The sequence below is a fragment of the Hyla sarda genome, chromosome 8 (assembly GCF_029499605.1).
Source record: "Hyla sarda isolate aHylSar1 chromosome 8, aHylSar1.hap1, whole genome shotgun sequence".
Taxonomy (NCBI): Eukaryota; Metazoa; Chordata; class Amphibia; order Anura; family Hylidae; genus Hyla; species Hyla sarda.
In genome coordinates, this window is record NC_079196.1 from 101,729,476 (window position 1) to 101,753,696 (window position 24,221).

The window sequence follows — 24,221 nt, forward strand, 5'->3', positions numbered from 1 at the left end:
AATGTAAAGTGTACATGGTTTTTCTTTTCAATTTCATTTCCCCAAACAAATAATATTTTTTTGGTTGCACCATACATTTTATGGTAAAATAAGTGATGTCATTACAAAGAACAACTGGTCGCACAAAAAACAAGCCCTCATATGGGTCTGTGGATGGAAGTATAAAAGAGTTATGATTTTTAGGTTGGATCGCACAACCCCCTCCACAGCGCGATGCAAGGGGGGGTGGCGATCCATTGTGGAAGTAGTCGGAGGGCTTACCTCTGCTCCTACGGCTGTCCTGACTCTGCCATTGATGGAGCCTGGCTGAACCAATCAAGCGCAGAGTTCTATGGAACCACATTGATCTGTATGAGGAATCTACTGATTCCTCCTAAAAGTCCCCTAAGGAGACTAAAAGTGTGTAAAAAAAATTTAAAATAAAGTTGAATAAAAAAAGGTAAAAAAAAAAAAACACACCCATTAACCCCTTCCATATTAAAAGTTCACCCCCCCTTTTCCAAAATTCCATATAAAAAAATGTAACCATAATAAAAATAAACATATGTGGTATGACTGCAAATGTCTGAACTATAAAAAATATTTCATTAATTAAATAGAATGGCCAATGGCGTTTACGTAAAAAATACCAAAGTACAAAATTGCATACTGGTATTTTTGGTCACTTTGTATACAAAGCGATCAAAAAGTCCCATCAAAACAAAAATAGTACTGAATAAAAACTTCAGATGACGGCGCAAAAAATTAGCCCTCACACATCCTCTTATACAGAAAAATAAAAAACTTATAGGGGTCAGAAGATGCCAATTTTCAACATAAAAATTTTGGTGCATAGTTTAAGGTAGTAAGATAAAATTAAAGCTAGCTAATATAAATGAGGTATCCTTGTAACAGTATGGACCAACAGAATAAAGATAAGTTGTAAATTTTACTGAAAAGTGCACTGCGTAGAATCGGAAGCCCCCAAAAGTTACAAAATGGCATTTAAAAAAAAAAAATTGCCCCACAATTTTTTTTTCTGGATTTGCCATAGATTTTGTAGTGAAATTATTGATGTCATTACAAAGCAGGTTTCAAGTCCTGCAGGAACACGTGGGAACTGAGTTCCTGCACTATTTCCACAGCAGGATCGCCATTCCCATTAGCAGGAGTTCTGCAGGACCAGCCCTTGAGCGGAAATCTTGGGTTAGTTCCTGCACTTTTTTCCCCAGGACTTGACCCCTCTTACACAGTGATATTGGTGGCGCAAAAAAAAAAAAAAGCCCTGCTATGGGTCTGTAAGTGCAAAATTGAAAGTGTTATGATTTTTAAATAACGCTTTTATATTTACATACACAGATCCATAACGCTTTTATATTTACATACACAGACCCATATGAGGGCTTGTTTTTTGCACGAACAATTGTACTTTGTAATGATAACATAGTAACAGAAGAACAGAGGCAGATCAGAACAGAAGACCGTGGGAGAGCAGCGGAGGCAGATGAGGGGACCTCTGCCTGCCATCTTGGCTAATCTGATCACAGCAGCTGTGTCGCGGGCGATCAGATCAGCCATTTAATGTGCCGCACTGCCGCAGATGCCGTGATCTGTATTGATCACGGCATCTGAGGGGTTAATGGTGGACATCAGCGCGATCGCTTATTTCCCCCATTACCGGTGGGTCAGCGGCTGCTGACGACTGCCGTGACCCACCATGCATGAAGCGAGAGCAGCTACTGCGCTTGAGTCATAGCTGCATAGGTGAATGTTCTTAAGGGGTTTAAAACAAACAAAAAAAAACACTGTTTTACTTATCCCTGCCTTTGTCCCTGCGCTGATTCCCCTTTCTGCCTCTGGTCGGCACCACAGTATTACACAAGTAACGGATGCCAGGTGTCCACTGCAGCCAATCATCAGTATAACTACCAGGAGGAAGAACAGGGGATCAGCGTGGGAATGGAGGGGGATACTTAAAACTGTGACACAGGAAGATGAGAGGACCCTTATGACTAAGGGACCCTAAGTTTCTAACCCCATGGCATTTTTTCATTGAAAAAACACTGCAAACAGATGTTAGCTGTAAATCAATGAGAAACTGCAAAAAAAAAATTCCACTTTGCGTTTTTTCAGTTTGGTGTTTTTTTTTTTATCCTTTTGGTGTTTTTTTCAGTCTTTTTCAGCTTCTTGGTGGCTTTGCAAAGTCGCAGCATGTTGAGCCTATGTTTTTTTTTCCCCTGAAATCGTGGCGTTTTTCTCCCATAGAAGCCTATGGGAGTAAAAAAAAACGCCAAGAAAAACGACATGTGGGTTTTAACTTTGGCGTTTTTGCAGGCGGTTTTCATTCTTTTTTTTGACTTTAGGGATCCCCAAAAAGTGATGGAGATACCTTATTTTAATAAAATTTCGTAGGGTTCCATTAAAAAAAAAAAAAAAAAGATACAGTAGTGACGGAAACAATTGTATCTAAGGAAATATATCTTTTTTTATAACAACATTTTTATTAATTTTTAAAACAGGGATCAATCTACATGGGAAGGCAGGGCACTAAAAATGTGGGTAAATGGAAGGAATCCCGGCACACACAATCTTGGATGCAAATCACCTGAAGTGTTTTTTCATCATAAGCGTACATAGTGATGAGGCAATTCACAGAACGCGTTTCGGCCACCTCATGGCCTTCATCAACTGATCTACCTGTACATCATAATGGACAAGTATATATAGGTAGGAAGCCATCTCCTTCCAGGTCAAAGGTGAAAAACACCTGTTCTGAAAACCGGAAGGGATCTTCACTGTACATAGTGTTACATATACATAGCCAACACCAAATAACATAATAACAATCCATCAAACTGAGAAAAAGAGAGCATGCTCTCTTTTTCTCAGTTTGATGGATTGTTATTATGTTATAACAGGCTCAGCAGGCTCACCGGGGTCCTGAAACCCCCACATGTCGGCAATCGCCACAGATCGCCGGTGAATTCACACCGGCGATCTGCGGCGACTCCGGTCAAACGGGTCACGCGTGACCCGATGACCAAGAAATAGAAGGTGAACGGCGGTGTACTATACACCACGAACTCAGTCAGCGGGCAGAGCTGAGAGAAGAAGCCAGGGACCCCCTCTCTGCCAAAATCTGTGCCCCTCAGGGCAGGGAAAGTGGCCTCCTGCCACCCTTAGTGCAGGGACAACTAAAGTGAGGGAAAGGTAGGTGAAAGAGCTAAAAAAAAAAAAAGTAAAAAGAAAAAATTCCCCTCCTCCTAATAGGTCCCCAAGTGTCCGCTACCCATTTTTTAGCGTGACCCGGGCCGTATTAGGGGTTCAGGGCACTGCGATTTGCCTTATTTATTTTTTTGGCAGTAGCGTTTTTTCACCCAAGCACACACTCATACACAGTCCCCCCCCCCCTCACACAAACACACACATCCCCTCCCCCCCGCCACCATAGAAAAAATAAGTGATGGCCCGTCGGGCATATTCGTTGGAGGAGGCATATGCCTTACTTGCCTCCGACACCGAATCTGCCAATGAAGACGAGGAAGATCCTACTTTTCTGTGTTCTTCCTCGTCCTACTCATCATCTAGCACTGATGACGAGACCCCTGCACGGCGGCGGAGACGCCGCCAGGCAAGGCCACCCCCCCCATGATAGTGACCCAGTGGCTGACACTAGTACGAGCGTCCATGCTGCTCGTACTAGGAGTCCGACCCCTCCAGACAAGCGTACCAGAGTTCCCTTCCGGTGAACCTGTCTGGAGCCCTCCAGAGGGATATTAGCCACGGATTCCTGAGTTTCTTGGCGATTCAGGAATCCAGATTGACATAGTTGGCTACACTGAAATTTACTTTTTTAGTTTTTATTTCAGTGACGACTTTGTCAATCTAATGGTGGAGCAAACAAACTTTTATGCCCAACAGTTCATTGCCCACCACCCTGATTCATTTTTGGCTAGGTCCAATGAATGGTACGCAGTCAATGCAGCCGAAATGAGGACATTTTGGAGCCTTGTGCTGCAAATAGGCCTAGTCAAAAAAACAAATGTCAGACAGTACTGGAGCGGGGACATCCTCTACCAGACCCCGCTTTACAGTATGGCGATGACCCGGAAGCGGTTCGAGGCCATTAGGAAATGCCTGCATTACACTGATAATGCGGAATGTCCCCCCCCCCCCCCCCGAATTCTGGAGGCCTACGTACTGCTCAGGGAGCTCTCAGTAGATGAGTCTCTTATCAGTTTTAAGGGGAGACTCATCTTCTGCCAGTATATTCCCTCGAAGCATGCGCGGTATGGTGTGAAACTCTACAAACTTTGTGAGAGTACCTTCGGGTACACTTACAAGTTTAGAGTATGTAAGGGACGAGATTCCCGTATTTAACCCCCAGAATGTCCCCCCACTCTGGGTGTTAGTTGGAATATCATTGGGACCTTGTAAACCCATTGCTGAATAAGGGTTACCACCTTTATGTGGACAACTTTTATACCAGCATCCCTCTGTTCACATCCCTTGCCGCCAGATCCACATCCACTTATGGGACCTTGCAGAAGAACCAGAGAGGCCTCCCTCTAAATTTGATCCAGACACCTATGCCCAAGGGTGAGTCCCGTGCCTTTAGCCATGAAAACCTCTTGCTGGTCAGGTATAAGGATAAGAGAGATGTCCTTATGCTGACCACAATTCATGGTATAACTGAAGTTATAGGTGCCAGGATTGTCGCAGGCCAACACTTTCCAGGTGAGGTCCCCTACACTGGAAAGAAGGGACGATCCCAGAAAAAATGCAGAAGGACACCACCACTCAGTGTGACACTTGCCCCGATCATCCGGACCTCTGCATTAAAAACTGCTTCAGGGAGTATCACACCTCCATAGAGTACTACATTTTCCCTATTTATGTAAATTTATGTAAATTTGACCCCAATGTACCAAGTAGAGGGTACATTCCAGGGTTATGTTGCCTCAAATGCGCAACGCTCTCTCCCCTGAGTGGTGAGCGCATTTGAGGCAACAGGGTAGGGAACCGCCACACACATCACATTCCCAGAATGATGATTCAGAGCATAGGGTTTGGGGTGGGCATATTTTTTGTTTTGGCTATGCTCTGGGTCATCATTCTGGGAAAAAAACCTATTTTATAATTTTACAGCCCACTGTACCCTAATTTATTAACTGAGTGTACCCCATATATTGCTCCTTGATGGTTACACTGTTCTGGCTACATGTAAATGCTCAAGGCCCCTGACTGCTCTCATACTCTTCTGAGACCTGGTGTTCACTCGCAGAGCTATTTTCATCCAAATATGAGGTATGTCCTTACTCGAAAGAAATGTATTTACAAATTGTGGGGGGGGAATTTCTCCTGTTACCACTTGTGAAAATAAAAAAATTGGGTAACCCCAGCATTTTAGTGTAAAAAATCTAATTTTTCCTTTTCACATCGCACTTTAATGAACATAACACCTGTGGGGTGTTAAGGCTCACTGTACCCCTTGTTAGGTTCCCTTAGGGGTGTAGTTTCCAAATTAGTCTGCCATGTGTTTTTTTTGTTGCTGCTCTGGCACCATATGGGCTTCCTAAATGCGACATGCAATATTTGCAAATGTGACTCCTTCTCCTCTGAGCATTGTAGTGCGCCAGCAGTGCACTTGACACCCACACATGGGGTATGTCCATACTTAGAAGAAATGGGGTAACAAATTTTGAAGGGCATTTTCTTCTATTACCCCTTGTAAAAATGTAAAATTTGGGGAAAAACCAGCATTTTTGTGATTTTTATTTATTTATTTACACATTCAAAATCATCAAACACCTGTGGGGTGTTAAAGGGGTACTCCGGTGAAAACCTTTTTTCTTTTAAATCAACTGGTGGCAGAAAGTTAAACATATTTGCAAATTACTTCTATTAAAAAATCTTAATCCTTCCAGTACTTATTAGCTGCGGAATGCTACAGAGGAAATTCCCTTCTTTTTGGAACACTGATGACATCACGAGCACATATGCAGAGCATATGTATGCTAAGGGCAGCATGGTGGCTCAGTGGTTAGCACTGCTGCCTTGCAGTGCTGGGGACTTGGGTTCAAATCCCACTAAGGACAACAATAAATAAAGCATTATTATAATAATGTCAGCAGAGAGAACTGTGCTCGTGATGTCATCAGAGAGCATTGCAAAAAGAAAATAATTTCCTCTGTAGTATTCAGCAGCTAATAAGTACAGGAAGGATTAAGATTTTTTAATAGAAGTAATTTACAAATATGTTTAACTTTCTGCCACCAGTTGATTTAAAAGAATAAAGGTTTTCACCGGAGTACCCCTTTAAGGCTCACTGTACGCCTTGTTCCGTTCCTTGAGGAGTGTAGTTTCCAAAATAGTATGTCATGTGTTTTTTTTTTTGCTGTTCTGGCACCATAGGGGCTTCCTAAATGCGACATGCCCCCAAAAAACATTTCAGCAAAATTTGCTTTCCAAAAGTCAAATGTGACTCCTCCTCTTCTGAGCATTGTAGTGCGACCGCAGTGCACTTGACGTCCACACATGGTGTATTTCCATACTCAGAAGAGATGGGGTTACAAATTTTTCTTTTTTTTTTGGGGGGGGGGGGCATTTTCTCCTACTACCTATTTCTCCTAGGGGACAAGATGCCTGATCGCGGGAGTCCCGCCGCTGTGGACCCCCGGGATCATGCACACGGCACCCTGTTTGCAATCAGTCCCCGGAGCGTGTTCGCTCCGGGACTGATTAAAGGGGACCACCGGGCCGGCGGCATGTGACGTCACGCCTCCGCCCCTCAATGCAAGCCTATGGGGAGGGAGCGTGATAGCTGTCACGCCCCCTCCCATAGGCTTGAATTGAGGGGCGGAGCGTGACATCACACAGGGGCGTGACGTCACATGCCGCCGGCCCGGTGGTCACCTGTAATCAGTCACGGAGCGAACACGCTCCGGTGACTGATTACAAACGGGTTGCCGCGTGCATGATCCCGGGGGTCCCCAGCGGCGCGACTCCCACGATCAGGCATCTTATCCCCTTGTTACATTCCTTGAGGGGTGTAGTTTCCAAAATAGTATGCCATGTGTTTTTTTTGCTGTTCTGGCACCATAGGGGCTTCCTAAATGCGACATGCCCCCCAAAAACCATTTCAGAAAAATTTGCTTTTCAAAAGCCAAATGTGGCTCCTTTTCTTCTGAGCATTGTAGTTTTTCCGCAGAGTGCTTTACGTCCACACGTAGGGTATTTCCATACTCAGAAGAGATGGGGTTACAAATTTTGGGGGGCATTTTCTCCTATTACCCCTTGTAAAAATGTAAAATTTGGGAGAAAACCAGCATTTTAGTGAAAAAAAAATAAAAAATTTACACATCCAAATTTAACGGAAAGTCGTCTAACACCTGTGGGGTTTTAAGGCTCACTGTACCCCTTGTTACGTTCCTTGAGGGGTGTAGTTTCCAAAAAAGTATGCCATGTGTTTTTTTTTTTTTTTCAGCGGTGCTAATCTCATTCAACTTCCTGGGGTCGGGGACACCGCAGAGCCGTCGGCGTATCACCGGATGAAGCGATGTCCCACCCCGGCCGGTGATAGGCTGAGCCCACTGTCATGTAAGGAGCTCTGGCCGGCTTCTTACATGACAGCGGGCTCAGCCTATCACTGGTTGGGGGCGGGACATCGCTGCGGCCGGTGATACGCCGACGGCTCTGCGGCGTCCCCAGGAAGTTGAATGAGGTTAGCACCGCTGGACCGTGAGGCCTGTGCAGGACCAACGGGGGCACGTAGGAAGGTATGTTAAAGTTTATTTTGTTTATTTTTGAGGCCCGAGCACAGGAATATATAAAAGTCTTGCACTTCAGTTGTCCTTTAACTGCAGGAACTACTGCTCCCAACATGGGGCAGAGTGATGGATCTGTCTATTAATTGCAGGTAGTACAGCTCCCAGCATGGAGCAGAGTGTGGTCCATGTTGGGAGTAGTAGTACCTGCAGTTAAGGACAGATCACAGCGGGTGTCACTCCTGACATCCGATGCGATCATCCTATCTATTGCAGAGATGCAATTGGCTGTGATTGGCTGCAACCATCTGGCCAATCCCCACTCTGGGCGGAAAATATGAATGAGTGATGTTCTATTCACATCACTGGTCGGAGTATAGTGCAGTGATGTGAGCGGTGTATAGAGCCGCTCCACATCTCTGCTATATTATGGACGATCGCATCGGGTGTCAGGAGTGACACCCAGGGCGAAATGTCTATTAGTATAGGTACTACTACTCCCCTCATGGAACAGTCTGTTCCATGCTGGTAGTATTAGTACTACAAAAAAAAATTAGAAAAAAAAGTGAAACACACACACACTTTATTAAAAATGTATAAAAAAAATGTTGTTATAAAAAAAATATAAATTTCGTAAAATAAATTTTTTTCTATCGCTACTGCATTTTTTTTTTTTTTTTTGGTACCCAACAAATTTTGAAAAATGTCAAAGGGGCCAAAATTGCAATTTCCCCTTAAAGGCAAAAAATGCCAGAAAAAATGCAAGCAAAAAAAAAAAAAAACACAGGAAAATGCTGTGGCGTTTTTTGGGGCCACAAAAAAAACAAAAAAACAAGTAGAAACTTAGCCTTACACAGGTTGAAATGAGGGGAAACATATGACTGTGATACAGGTAGAGATGAGGGGATGCTAATGACTGTGACACAGGTAGAGATGAGGGGACACTACTGACTGTGACACAGGTAGAGATGAGGGGATACTAATGACTGTGACACAGGTAAAGATGAGGGGACACTACTGACTGTGACACAGGTAGAGATGAGGGGACACTAATGACTGTGACACATGGGAGATGAAGGAACACTAGTGAATGTGACACAGGGAGAGATGAGGGGGCACTAATGAATATGACACAGGGGGAGATAAGGGAACCCTAATTACTGTGATATGAAGAGGGGAAGGGGCATTAATGACTGACACAGGGAGATAAGGGGAAACGTATGACTGTGACACAGGTAGAGACGAGGGGACACTAATAACTGTGACACATGGGAGATGAAGGAACACTAGTGAATGTGACACAGGTAGAGATGAGGGGACACTAATGACTGTGACCCATGGGAGATGAAGGAACACTAGTGATTGTGACACATGTAGACATGAGGGGACACTAATGACTGTGACACATGGGAGATGAAAGAACACTAGTGAATGTGACACAGGTAGAGATGAGGGGACACTAATGACTGTGACACATGGGATATGAAGCAACACTAGTGAATGTGACACAGGTAGAGATGAGGGGACACTAATGACTGTGACACATGGGAGATGAAGGAACACTAGTGAATGTGACACAGGGAGAGATGAGGGGACACTAATGACTGTGACCCATGGGAGATGAAGGAACACTAGTGAATGTGACACATGTAGAGATGAGGGGGCACTAATGACTGTGACACATGGGAGATGAAAGAACACTAGTGAATGTGACACAGGTAGAGATGAGGGGACACTAATGACTGTGACACATGGGAGATGAAGCAACACTAGTGAATGTGACACAGGTAGAGATGAGGGGACACTAATGACTGTGACACATGGGAGATGAAGGAACACTAGTGAATGTGACACAGGGAGAGATGAGGGGACACTAATGACTGTGACCCATGGGAGATGAAGGAACATTAGTGAATGTGACACATGTAGAGATGAGGGGGCACTAATGACTGTGACACATGGGAGATGAAGGAACACTAGTGAATGTGACACAGGTAGAGATGAGGGGGCACTAATGAATGTGACACAGGGGAGATAAGGGGAAACTTATGACTGTGACACAGGTAGAGATGAGGGGACACTAATGACTGTGACACATGGGAGATGAAGGAACACTAGTGAATGTGACACAGGTAGAGATAAGGGGACACTAATGACTGTGACACATGGGAGATGAAGGAACACTAGTGAATGTGACACAGGTAGAGATGAGGGGGCACTAATGAATGTGACACAGGGGAGATAAGGGGAAAACTTATGACTGTGACACAGGTAGAGATGAGGGGACACTAATGACTGTGACACATGGGAGATGAAGGAACACTAGTGAATGTGACACAGGGAGAGATGAGGGGACACTAATGACTGTGACACATGGGAGATGAAGGAACACTAGTGAATGTGACACAGGGAGAGATGAGGGGACACTAATGACTGTGACACATGGGAGATGAAGGAACACTAGTGAATGTGACACAGGGAGAGATGAGGGGACACTAATGACTGTGACACATGGGAGATGAAGGAACACTAGTGAATGTGACACAGGTAGAGATGAGGGGACACTAATGACTGTGACACATGGGAGATGAAGGAACAATAGTGAATGTGACACAGGGAGAGATGAGGGGGCACTAATGAATGACACATGAAGAGAGATGAGGGACACTAATGACTTTGGCACAGGGTGATATGAGAGGACACTAATTACTGTGACATATGAGGAAAGATGAGGGGACACTAATGACTGTGACATAGGGGAGAGATGAGGGGACAATAATGACTGTGACACAGCAGATGAGGGGACACTGATAACTGTAAAACGGGGAGAGGAGGGAAGAGTAATGACTGGCTCCTAGATTCGTAACAAATCTGACGCCCTGGGCTGATTCATTAATGTATTGTTCAATCACGTGGGTGTGTATATATATATATTATTGTGATTGAATAAAGCGACACATCACGTTATGGCGGACACAATCAAACTACAGCTGGAAGACATTCCACGAACTCAAATAGTCTGGACAGAGGAAGACGTGTCCCACCAATCCAGCGCATACCAAAACTCCACAGCATAGAAACAAGAGGATAACAAGGCCAGACATGAGCGCTACAATAAGCTGACGGTGGAACCACAAGTTCCAGCGAACACAACAACCACAACCTGCTGTAAACTCGTAACTTCTGCTGGACAACGCCTCAGACAGAAGAAGCGCGCCCCCCTCCCCCCAAGTACCCACGTGTCACTAGTCAGCGACTTACACGACAATTCCGGGAGGGGAGATCGATTGCTCCTGGCTGGAAGGGGGCGGGTCCGATGGCCGAGTGGGCTGCACTGAGCTCCTGACACATAGGCCGCGCTGCCGGGACAGGGGTGCGGGTCGGAGGATGCTGGACTTCGCTATATTCGCTATCACCTTTCTCCTTATCCTGGTGGGAGCGGTGCTGTACCTGTACCCGGTAATTGTGGCGGGCTAATGCTGCCCTCGATGGCGGCTCCAACTCTCTGGGGTTGTATGAAAAGATGAATGCAGGAGCTGGGTGTAATGTAATGGGGGCTGCAGTTATACAGTGGTCCCGCAGCCTGTTGTGCAGCCATAGTGGACTGGGATTATTAGACTCTTCCCTGTGCTATACATCAGGAAGTGGAGCTGTACAGGGGCCTGGCACCATCTTTATCAGGGTTTCCCTACCAGGGTGCCTCCAGCTGTTGCAAAACTACAACTCCCAGCATGCTCCGACAGCTTTTGGCTTAGACAGCCTAGAGCACCTCCCACTTTATTGTGGGGAGATACTGTGCCCATGACTGCCCCTTGGAGCCATCAGTAGTATCCAGGACTCCATGACAGTACCAAGAAACAATCTCCTCTTCCTCTACACAAACAGATCTGTGACATTTAGTCCTGGAGTCAAGTGAGAGGATGAAGAAGTCCTGTAGAATAAAAACCCTTGGTGGTGTATACCTGGCAGCAATGTATGGAAGCACAGATTACAGACAAGATGTTAATAAAGTTTATTGATAAACCATGGACAACACGTTTCGAGGGTGCACAATTCTCTGTCTGGATCAGACGAAAAGAGATGTGCGTTCTGGTAGCGCATTGTCCATTTTTTTAAATCAATAAATGTAGATACAGTGGTCCCTCAACATACGATGGTAATCCGTTCCAAACGGACCATCGTTTGTTGAAACCATTGCATGTTGAGGGATCCGTGCAATGTAAAGTATAGGACAGTGGTCTACAACCTGCAGACCTCCAAATGTTGCAAAACTACAATACCCAGCATGCCCGGACAGCCGCAGGTTGTAGACCACTGTTAGAGGAAGTTGTACTCGCCTGTTCCTGCCGCTCCGGACCGTCACCGCTGCCCGGGATGTCGCCGTCCATCGCTGTCGCCGCATCCCTGAGGTGTCCCCGATGCTCCGGCAAGGCCTCTGCTTCCCCGGCATCCGCGCTCTCCGTCGCTGAAATCATGTCACTACGCACTCCGCTCCTATTGGATGACGGGACGGCGTGCGCAGCGACGTGATGAGGTCGAGGGGTGACTGGATTGGGGGAGATTTATCAAAACCTGTGCAGAGGAAAAGTTGCTCATAGCAACCAATCAGATCACTCCTTTCATTTTGCAGAGGCCTTGTTAAAAATGAAAGAAGCAAACTGATTGGTTGCTATGGGCAACTGGGCAACTTTTCCTCTGCCCCGTTTTTGATAAATCTCCCCATTGTTTTTAATTTCTAATATCTTGTTCATAATCGGTTCTTCAACTTTTTGCCGGGAGAGCGCCACCAAGCATCCTTTTTCTACATAATTCCTTTGGATCATTACCACAACTAGTGATTTGTACCACACTCCATTATTGGATCATTCCCACTAGTGATTTGTACTACACTCCATTATTGGATCATTCCCACTAGTGATTTGTACCACACTCCATTATTGGATCATTCCCACTAGTGATTTGTACCACACTCCATTATTGGATCATTCCCACAACTAGTGATTTGTACCACACTCCATTATTGGATCATTCCCACAACTAGTGATTTGTACCACACTCCATTATTGGATCATTCCCACTAGTGATTTGTACCACACTCCATTATTGGATCATTCCCACAACTAGTGATTTGTACCACACTCCATTTTTGGATCATTCCTACAACTAGTGATTTGTACCACACTCCATTATTGGATCATTCCCACTAGTGATTTGTACCACACTCCATTATTGGATCATTCCCACAACTAGTGATTTGTACCACACTCCATTATTGGATCATTCCCACAACTAGTGATTTGTACCACACTCCATTATTGGATCATTCCCACTAGTGATTTGTACCACACTCCATTATTGGATCATTCCCACAACTAGTGATTTGTACCACACTCCATTTTTGGATCATTCCTACAACTAGTGATTTGTACCACACTCCATTATTGGATCATTCCCACAACTAGTGATTTGTACCACACTCCATTATTGGATCATTCCCACTAGTGATTTGTACCACACTCCATTATTGGATCATTCCCACAACTAGTGATTTGTACCACACTCCATTATTGGATCATTCCCACAACTAGTGATTTGTACCACACTCCATTATTGGATCATTCCCACTAGTGATTTGTACCACACTCCATTATTGGATCATTCCCACTAGTGATTTGTACCACACTCCATTATTGGATCATTCCCACAACTAGTGATTTGTACCACACTCCATTATTGGATCATTCCCACAACTAGTGATTTGTACCACACTCCATTATTGGATCATTCCCACTAGTGATTTGTACCACACTCCATTATTGGATCATTCCCACTAGTGATTTGTACCACACTCCATTATTGGATCATTCCCACAACTAGTGATTTGTACCACACTCCATTATTGGATCATTCCCACAACTAGTGATTTGTACCACACTCCATTATTGGATCATTCCCACTAGTGATTTGTACCACACTCCATTATTGGATCATTCCCACAACTAGTGATTTGTACCACACTCCATTTTTGGATCATTCCTACAACTAGTGATTTGTACCACACTCCATTATTGGATCATTCCCACTAGTGATTTGTACCACACTCCATTATTGGATCATTCCCACAACTAGTGATTTGTACCACACTCCATTATTGGATCATTCCCACAACTAGTGATTTGTACCACACTCCATTATTGGATCATTCCCACTAGTGATTTGTACCACACTCCATTATTGGATCATTCCCACAACTAGTGATTTGTACCACACTCCATTATTGGATCATTCCCACAACTAGTGATTTGTACCACACTCCATTATTGGATCATTCCCACTAGTGATTTGTACCACACTCCATTATTGGATCATTCCCACAACTAGTGATTTGTACCACACTCCATTATTGGATCATTCCCACAACTAGTGATTTGTACCACACTCCATTATTGGATCATTCCCACTAGTGATTTGTACCACACTCCATTATTGGATCATTCCCACTAGTGATTTGTACCACACTCCATTATTGGATCATTCCCACAACTAGTGATTTGTACCACACTCCATTATTGGATCATTCCCACAACTAGTGATTTGTACCACACTCCATTATTGGATCATTCCCACTAGTGATTTGTACCACACTCCATTATTGGATCATTCCCACAACTAGTGATTTGTACCACACTCCATTATTGGATCATTCCCACAACTAGTGATTTGTACCACACTCCATTATTGGATCATTCCCACTAGTGATTTGTACCACACTCCATTATTGGATCATTCCCACAACTAGTGATTTGTACCACACTCCATTATTGGATCATTCCCACAACTAGTGATTTGTACCACACTCCATTATTGGATCATTCCCACTAGTGATTTGTACCACACTCCATTATTGGATCATTCCCACAACTAGTGATTTGTACCACACTCCATTATTGGATCATTCCCACAACTAGTGATTTGTACCACACTCCATTATTGGATCATTCCCACTAGTGATTTGTACCACACTCCATTATTGGATCATTCCCACTAGTGATTTGTACCACACTCCATTATTGGATCTTGGTTCCCATGCAGGCAGCTTCCTGACTTACATTTGTATAGAGCACAACACCAAAAGGTGAGCATACTACCACTACTCTAATGTTCACAGCACATACAGTGGTCCCTCAAGTTACAATATTAATTGGTTCCGGGATGACCATTGTATGTTGAAACCATTGTATCTTGAGACCATAACTCTATGGAAACCTGGTAATTGGTTCTGAAGCCACCAAAATGTCATCCAAAAATAGGAAAAGGTGAGGATTAAAGAAAAGTAAGTAGATAACTAATACAGATAAAGCAAATCCTTACATATAAAAGTAAGAAAGATCTGCTGGAAGCTGTAATCACTGTCTATGTCAGTGTATCCCAAGCAGGGAGCCTCCAGCTGTTGCAAAACTACAACTCTGGCTGTCCAGGCATGCTGGGAGTTGTAGTTTTGCAACAGCTGGGGGCACCCTGCTTGGGAAACAAACTGGTCTATGTAGAGGACAGGAGCTTCTTCAGGGTCCTGTACAGTACATGCAGTGTCCTAAAAAAGTAACATGGAGTCGCCCTTACCTGGTGTCCAAAGGAGCAGGTAACCCTGGTACAGGTAAAGTGTACAGAACATGTAATACCTCCCTGTACTGTAGGGGGCGCTACCAGACACCAGTCAGTGCATACACTTCAGTAATACAGTTGATTTACCAGTGAATGCCCATTCTGATTGGTCATTCCTTCCAGCCATTGACACGTTTCACAGATCTGGACTGTCTGTCCATTGTATGTTGAGTCTGGTTTCAACTTACAATGGTCCAGAAAAGACCATCGTATGTTGAGGCCATTGTGGGTTGAGGGATCACTGTATAGCGCCTATATTTTTTCCTTTTTATTTATTTTAATTTCTGAATTCATAATTCTGGATTTTTTCAGGGATCACATTGCCACAGAACTCTTTCAGTAAATGAAGCGTTGATCTGGGGCATGTTTCTTTGTATTGTCATGGAGTCCTATAGAAATGGAGTGGAAAAGTCTTATAGAAAAGCACTTGTAAAAACTGCACACTGACGCATTTTGGAGCAAAAAAAATAAAAGACCAAAAGTTAGGGTGTGAAACCACCCTTGGGATAAATAATGATCTTTTTATGAACCATGTACACCAGTGTTCTGACATACAAAAGTAGAACATTTTTGTACAGGGCTCATTTTGGGTACAAATTTGCAGTATCTTTTTTTCTTTTTTTTATTATTTTTTGGTCATTCAGGGCACTTTTCAAAAAGAGTCTGGCCTCCTTTGGTCCAATGCATTTTTTATTATTCATGCCCGAAAATTGGAGTGAATTATACGTACAATTTACTGCAGATGAAATCAGGTGTAGATTATGCCATACAGATGGTCAAAGGTGTGCCAAATTAAGAGGCTCGCACCTCTTGGTAAATTTGGGGCCTTTTACTCCAGTCCTTTTTTTAATTTTTATTCCATAACACAGTTGTGGCACTGGAAGTAAACACTGGTTACAGAGTTGGTAGCCTTGGCTCTATGAGATGGCTTACATTGTACACAGTGTTTACTTCAAAAATGAAAAAGGAAGACAGCGGCACTCCAAAAAATAGTGGTCTTTATTCACCCAAAATGTTCATTGCAACGTTTCAGCCTCACAATGAGGCTTGAGAAAGGCCACCTACACCTACAGTGCCGGCTCTTCCCCCCCTTTGTTCCAGTGTTTAATTCAGGTGCCATGGCTGTGTAGAGTAGCTGATCGATAGGGATGGCAGGTGTCCACGATCAGCTATTGGTGGCCTATCCTGTGAATAGGCCATGAATTATTTTGCCTTGGAAAACCCATTTAAAAAGGTACTCCAGAGAAAATAAATGTTTTCAAACCAACTGGTGCTAGAAAGTAATACACATTTGTAAATTACTTCTATTTAAAAATCCTAAGCCTTCCAGTTCTTACCAGCTGCTGTATGCTGTAGAGGAAGCTGTGTAGTTCTTTCTTGTCTGACCACAGTGTTCTGCTGACACCTTTGTCCTTGTCTGTCAGGAACTGTCCAGCGAACCTCTTCTGCTCCGGACAGTTCCTGACACGGACAGGGGTGTCAGCAGAGAGCACTGTGGTCAGACTGAAAAGAACAACTCAACTATCTGGAGCATACAGCTGTTGATAAGTACTGGCGGGCTTAAAGTGTACCTTTCATTAAAAAAAAAAAGTTTGATATATTATAGATTAATGCATGGAGAATAACTTTCCAATAGCATGTTATTAAAAAATATGCTTCTTTCTATTTAATTTTCCTCTTTGGAAAAATGACCACAAGGGGTCTCCCTACCAGTCCCTTTTTATAGATTTCAGACTCATGCTGAAGTCCTAAATCTCAGACTGCAGCCGGGACACAGACAAACTCCCTGGCAGGGAGCAGTGCTGAGTTTGTCTGTGTCCCAGCTGCAGTATCAGATTTAGGACTCCAGCATGAGTCTGAAATCTTTAAAAAAGGACTGGTAGGGAGACCCCTAGTGGTCATTTTTTTTCAAAGAGGAAAATTAAATAGAAAGAAGTATATTTTTTAATAACATGCTATTGGAAAGTTATTCTGCATACATTACTCTATAATATATCAAAAGTTTTTTTGATGAAAGGTACCCTTTAAGATTTTTAAATAGAAATATTTTACAAATCCGTATAACTTTCTGTCATTAGTTGATTGAAACTTTTTTTTCCTCCTCCACAGTACCCTCTTAAAGTGGTATTCCAGGATTTTTTTTCATTTGACTTATGCTTCAGGGGCTGTAAAGTTAGTGTAGTTCATAATATAGTGTCTGTACCTGTGTGTGACGGTTTTCTCACAATTCTTCTGTTCACCCCAATATTTATTTTTACCAGCATACAAAATGACTGTTGTCTTGGATTTTTCCCAGCTTGCAATGCGGCCAAGACCTGATTCACTAGTAACCTGATGAGAGGGAGCCTGTCTGCTTCAATGGGTGGAGTGATCAATTTGCAACTAATGCAACAGCTGTAGGCACCCTGATTGAAAACCACAGGTCTTTTGTTTCAATGGGTGGGGTGACTGAAGGAGGAAAATGGCATTGTGGGATTTGTAGTCAAAAAAGCATAAGGCAAACAGGAAATACAAGTTCACAAAAAGCTAGCCACAGTGTTATGGTAATATCACAACATAGCCATTTAGCCCCAAGACAAGCGCAGATCCTTCCTAAGCATGTCCATTACTGTCTGCCAGGTACGTACTATAATCACCTCATGGTGGAGAACCCCTTTAAGGTCTGCATGAAAAATGCTGGTCTTCAATTAATACCACCCATGTCTAATGTGCTTCATGGATTAGGCTACATATAATTGCTCAGTGCAGCATCCTCTTAAATTAGCATCAGTTTAACAATAAAGTAATGCATCTTACAACACTGCTAATAACATTATACCAGTTCAACATGCCTGTGACCACAAAGGTTCTGGATTATTGGAATATTATTTCTAAATACAGAGACACGTTATAACTGATCCCAATATTGGAATCTTAATGCATAGTTCTTCAGTAGTGCAGACTACATAGGCACACCCAGCAGCACAATATGGAAAGTGACACTGTAGAACTATCCGGTAATTTCCCCACTAATTCTTCTTGATACTGTTTGGTCACATGCCAGATAAGTGACATTTTTGGTCCCAGCATGCCAGATTAAAAGAGTCCTGTCATCTCATGTAAATAATACTGACAAGTAGTTTAGTGAAGTTTACATTGTATAAACTAAAGCTGATAGTGTTTTAGAGGCAGCATGGCATTAGGTTACAATTCAGATAAGGCTACGAAAGTATTCTGGTTGAAAATGCAGCAGTCGATACAAAATGTTGATTTAAGAGGTTGTGAAATAGCAATTTAGCCTGGCTGTTGTCAATTCTTAAGAAACCTGCCTGTGGCTGCTGTAAAGTCACCTATCAGCAGGGTGAAGATTTTAAGGCATTTTGCTAGATGTAATTAAGTTTTTAAGTGCTGTACCAGATTTGAGACCATTCATTCTCTATTCCAGTGGTCTCCAAGCTGCGGAGCTCCAGATGTTGCAAAATTACAACTTCCAGCATGTCCGGACAGCCAACGGCTGTCCGGGCATGCTGGGAGTTGTAGTTTTGCAACATCTGGAGGTCCGCAGCTTGGAGACCACTGCTCTATTCATTCTCTCTTTCTCTATCTTCAATAGCTGCCATAGATAATGAATTGAGCATGATGGGACTTTGGGGTCAGACGCACCACAGATGGTTATCCCTTATCTTGTCACTAGGGGATAAAATTGCAAGTTGATGGATTGTACTAGAGACTACATTTAGTGCATTTCTAAGCATATACTGCAATTTTGCAGGACTCCATAGCACAAGTGGCCAAGCTTTAAGGCCATGCAAAGTAAAAGTATAAGCTTAGGAATGGACCAAATGTTTTTAATAATAGACTACATTCCACTCAGTGAACATAGCCCTATATGGAAGACTGATCTGGAAAGAGAAGAAAAAACCTTGTGCCTTGTGCATTAGGCTGGGTTCACACTACGTTTTTGCCATACTGTTTTCAATCCGTTTTTCTAAAGAAAACCGTATGGCAAAAAAACGGATGGAACAGTATGGAAAAAAGTAAACCGTATGCGTTTTTAAACAGTGTACTGTTTTTAAAAGTGCATACAATTCCGTCAGTTTTTATAGAAAAAACGTATGGGGTTTTTTTTTCTATAAAAACTGACGGAACTGTATGCACTTTTAAAAACAGTATACTGTTTAAAAACCCATATGGTTTACTTTTTTCCATACTGTTCCATCCGCTTTTTTGCCATACGGTTTTCTTTAGAAAAACGGATTGAAAACAGTATGGCAAAAACATAGTGTGAACCCAGCCTTACCCAAGTAATTCAAGACCCCTATGCAGGAATCAAAACCTAAAAATCTCATATGAATGGCCTCTCACCTGGAGCAATAATATAGCAGGCGTATCCCTGTTAAGTTCTGGGGTATTGTAAGTGGATAAACAGCTGTTATCCTGAGAAATTGGGGGTCCAGTCCTGATATACCTGTGGAGGAAGATGAAGAAAGAAAACGGCCTCACAATCAGGCACTGCTCATTTCCCAGTAAAGAAACATGTTTTTTTTAAAGTGATTTATTGTTATAAAAACAAAACACGCTGTAAAATATTTTTGGGGATACACTCCCTCTTCCTTCAGATCAGTATCTGAAGTAGCAGTGCTGATCTGGAGAAGGGGGAGTGTACCTAGGGCTGGGCGGTATACTGGTTCATACCGAATACAGACATTTTTGTCCTGCACGATATGAATATTCCCCCATACTGCAATACCGGTTTGGCCCCTCCCCCTCGGGAATGAATTATCAGCCCCGCTACGCTGTCCCCACATCGGGGAACTAATCATATGTGACCTGCGAGCACTGTTCTGCTCCCCCCCAAATTAATCATCAGCCCAGCGCTGCGCTGTCCCCATCGGGGTACTACTCACATATGTCACCCGCAAGCGCTGCCCTCCTCGTCCTCCTGTTTGGTTCGGGCCGCCTGCGCTGGCTGGAACTGTGTACTGTACACTGTATCTCTATGCTGTATCCCTATGCGTCCGTCAGCCTATCACCGACGGCAGCGATGTTCTGCCTCGGCCGGTGATAGGTTGAGCTCACTGTCATGTAAGGAGCTCTGGCCGGCTTCTTACATGACAGTGGGCTCAACCTATTACCGGCCGAGGCGGAACATCGCTGCCGCTGGTGATAGGCTGACGGCCGCATAGTGTACGGTACAGATTTCCAGCCAGCGCAGGTGGCCCCCAACAAACAGGAGGACGAGGAGGGCATCGCTTGTGGGGGACATATGAGAGTAGTACCCCGATGGGGACAGTGCAGTGCTGTGCTGATGATTAGTTTGAGGGGGGGGGGGGGGGAGCAGAACAGCGCTCGCGGGTCACATGATTTAAGGGGGGGTGGGGAGAAATACTGTTATATACCGTGGAACCGCCGTAAGTTACAAAAATACCGTCATACACATATTTGGTCATACCGCCCAGCCTTAAGTGTACCCCCCAAAATGTGTTGTCTTGCTACTGCGTCTGTTTTGGTTTCACAACAATAAAACACTTATTGCTATTGTTACGTAGTCTTTTTTTTTTTTCTCCTCTCCTTCCTCTTCTATATAGATTATTGATTTGTAGAATCCTTCAGTAAAAACATACATTTAATACAACAACAATTATGATTATTATAAATGAATAACACTTGTTTTATATAACATTGTAAATGTGTAAATGAAGTTTTGCTATTTTCACAGGGTAAGGATGTTTTCAGTTTTTCTAACAGCAGGATTTCTTTAACTGCTTTTTTGCTGATCTATTAAAATTTTTTACACTAATTAAATGACATAGCTTTTCTGTATTTCTTTTGTAGTCCTCTCGACAAGCATGTGGTATACCTGGACTTTCTCCTACAGAAGAGAAGTGAGTTTTACAGTGATGATAACCTCAATTGCGTTGATTGAAAAAGATTTGGCCAAATAATCTGACAAACTGTTTAAGTGAACACTTATATTCCTTATACGTTAATGCTGATGCATCTTTTCTTTGAACTATACAATATGTTATTGCTCTATTACTCCGACTGTTGAGTGTTAAAAAAACATTTGTCCATAGGGCGTCTCTCTGTACAATCTAAGGCCATGGGGAGATTTATTAAAACCTGTGCAAAGGAAAAGTTGCCCATAGCAACCAATCAGATTTCTTCTTTCATTTTGCAGATACCTTGTTAAAAATGAAATAAGCTAGCGGATTGGTTGCTATGGGCAACTGGGCAACTTTTCCTCTGGACAGGTTTTGATAAATCTCCCCCCATGTTCCCACACAGTATTGGCTGTATCCAGATACAGAAACATTGTCTCTGCTATTTAAGGAATTGGTTAAAACTTCTGACCTGTTGCTTGAACATGTCAGAAGTTTCATAAAGAGACAGGTAGGTATAGCCTTTAAGAGCTTGGGCTGGCTTAAACTAAAAAAAAAGTGTGATGTCCAGTGCTTCCTGGTGCACTTAAATGACCCGCCTCATAAATGCATCTAAAACCACTGATCAGTGGGAACAGGCACCACCAAAATGGTGGTGGCAGAGGATTAGGCAGGTTAGTTTTGTCTTTTTTTTTTTTTTTTTTTTTTTAATCCAGACCCAAATTTTATAGTATGTTTTTGTAGTATACCACTTTATGTGCATTAGTGGAACTAGCTAAATATTCCTTAGCCCCTTAACGACACAGGACGTAAATGTACCTCCTGGTGAGCTGGTACTTAACGCACCAAGACGTACATTGACGTCCTAAGCATAACCGCGAGCATTGGAGCGATGCCCGGATCATGCGCGGCAGGTCCCGGCTGCTGATCGTAGACAGGGACCCGCCGGTAATAGCGGACATCCGCGATCCCGCGGATGTCCGCCATTAACCCTACAGATCACAGCATCTGCAGCATCGTGGTCACTAAAATGGATGATCGGATCGCCCGCAGCGCTGGCACGGCCATCCGATCATCCAGCGTGGCAGACGGAGGTCCCCTCAACTGCCTCCGCTGCCTTGCCGGCGTCTACTGCTCTGATCTGCCTTCCCGCAGACCAGAGCAGAAGATGACCAATATCACTGATCAGTGCTGTGTCCTATACATAGCACTGAACAGTATTAGCAATCGAATGATTGCTATAAATAGTCCCCTATGGGGACTATTAAAGTGTAAAACTAAGTAAAAGAAAATGTGAAAAACCCCCCTTCCCCAATAAAAATGAAAATTGTCCCATTTTCCCTATTTCACCCCCCAAGTGTTAAATTTTTTTTATATACATATTTGGTATCGCCACGTGCGTAAATATCTGAACTATTAAAATAAAATCTTAATGATACCGTACGGTGAACGGCGTGAACGTAAAAAAAAAAAAAAATGTCAAAAATAGCTGCTTTCAAAATTTTTTTTTTTATATAAAATGGATTAACGGTTTTATATAAGCAAATATGGTATCAATAAAAAGTACAGATCACGGCACAAAAATTGAGCCCTCATATCACCGCTTATACGGATAAATGAAAAAGTTATAGGTCTTCAAAATAGGGGGATTTTAAACTTACTAATTTGGTTAAAAAGTTTGCTATTTTTTTTAACTGCAAAAGTAATAGAAAAGTATGTTATCATGCGTATCATTTTAATCGTATTGACCCAAAGAATAAAGAACTAATGTCATTTTTACCGTAAATTGTATGGCGTGAAAACGAATCCTTCCAAAATTTGCAAAATTGCGGTTTTCTTTTTAATTTCCCCACACAAATGGTATGTTTTTTTTGCTGCGCCATACATTTTATGGTAAAGTGAGTGATGGCATTACAACAGACAACTGGTCTTACAAAAAACAAGCCCTCATACTAGTCTGTGGATGAAAATATAAAAGAGTTATGATTTTTTGAAGGCGAGGAGGAAAAAACGAAAACGTAAAAATAAAATTGTCTGAGTCCTTAAGGGGTTAAAGGGGTACTCTGGTTGAAAAGAAAAAAGTTTAAATTCAACTGGTGCTAAAAAGATAAACAGATATGTAAATTATTTCTATTAAAAAAATCATGATCCTTTCAGTACTTCTCAGCTGCTGTATGTGAAGTTCTTTTCAGTCTGACCACAGCGCTTTCTGCTGACACCTCCTGTCTGTGTCAGGAACTGTCCAGAGTAGGAGCAAATTCCCCATAACAAACCTCTCCTGCTCCGGACAGTTCCTGACACAGACAGAGGTGTCAGCAGAGAGCACTGTGGTTAGACTGAAGAGAACTTCACAACTTCCTCTGGAGTATACAGCAGCTGATAAGTACTGGAAGGATTAAGATTTTTTAATAGCAGTAATTTACAAATCTGTTTAACTTTCTAGCACCAGTTGATTTCCAAAAAATGGATTTTTATCTGAGCACCCCTTTTAAAGTGGTTATCTGAATAACTGAATTTAACATGTGGCTGGGGGGGAGAATCAAAACTAAACACCTACTTACCTATCTCTGTGCCCTGGGGCTCCTACTGTGACATTAACCTTAATTTAACTTCCATTGCTCAGTATCATTGTCCCATCCTTCAGTGCAGTCTTCTTCCTGCTTTTGGGGCCCGACATGCAACATTTCAGCACAACTAATCGCTGACCCCAGTGATGTCGTGCTTCAGCCAGTGGTTGGCAATATGGGAGATTAAGACGGGGGCCAGGTCTTCTTCCTGGTGCCCGGGCCCAATACTTCATACTGTCTCTCAGCCTATCAGCTGCAGAGGTGGAACACCGCTGCTGTCAGTAATTAGCTGGCCTGCATTTTTGCATGTCGGGCCCCAGAAGTAGGAAAAAGACTGCACCACAGAATGGGGCAGCGATACCGGGGGAGTGGCAGGAGGTAAGGCA

The 24,221-nt window shown here is 43.1% G+C and overlaps 2 protein-coding genes across 8 annotated transcripts in view; one reads left to right on the forward strand and one right to left on the reverse strand.

Annotated features, from left to right (window-relative positions):
- LOC130283890 (alpha-aspartyl dipeptidase-like) overlaps window positions 1-24,221 on the reverse strand; it is a 287,142-nt gene that overhangs the window by 36,367 nt on the left and 226,554 nt on the right. The window contains exon 3 of one of the 6 annotated variants that reach the window (XM_056533576.1): window positions 19,752-19,854. The exons of 1 other annotated variant lie outside the window; for it this stretch is intronic. In XM_056533576.1, coding sequence (XP_056389551.1) covers window positions 19,752-19,854 — 103 coding nt within the window. Of the gene's footprint in view, window positions 1-10,804; window positions 10,962-11,006; window positions 11,145-19,751; window positions 19,855-24,221 lie in introns of those variants that run through there. 4 more of the 6 variants (XM_056533582.1, XM_056533578.1, XM_056533577.1 and 1 more) reach the window with 4 other exon arrangements.
- LOC130283889 (cytochrome P450 20A1) overlaps window positions 17,520-24,221 on the forward strand; it is a 69,817-nt gene continuing 63,115 nt past the window's right edge. The window contains exons 1-2 of one of the 2 annotated variants that reach the window (XM_056533574.1): window positions 17,520-18,026; window positions 21,222-21,271. In XM_056533574.1, coding sequence (XP_056389549.1) covers window positions 18,006-18,026; window positions 21,222-21,271 — 71 coding nt within the window. In that variant the 5' untranslated portion in view covers window positions 17,520-18,005. Of the gene's footprint in view, window positions 18,027-20,595; window positions 20,655-21,221; window positions 21,272-24,221 lie in introns of those variants that run through there. The other variant, XM_056533575.1, reaches the window with a different exon arrangement.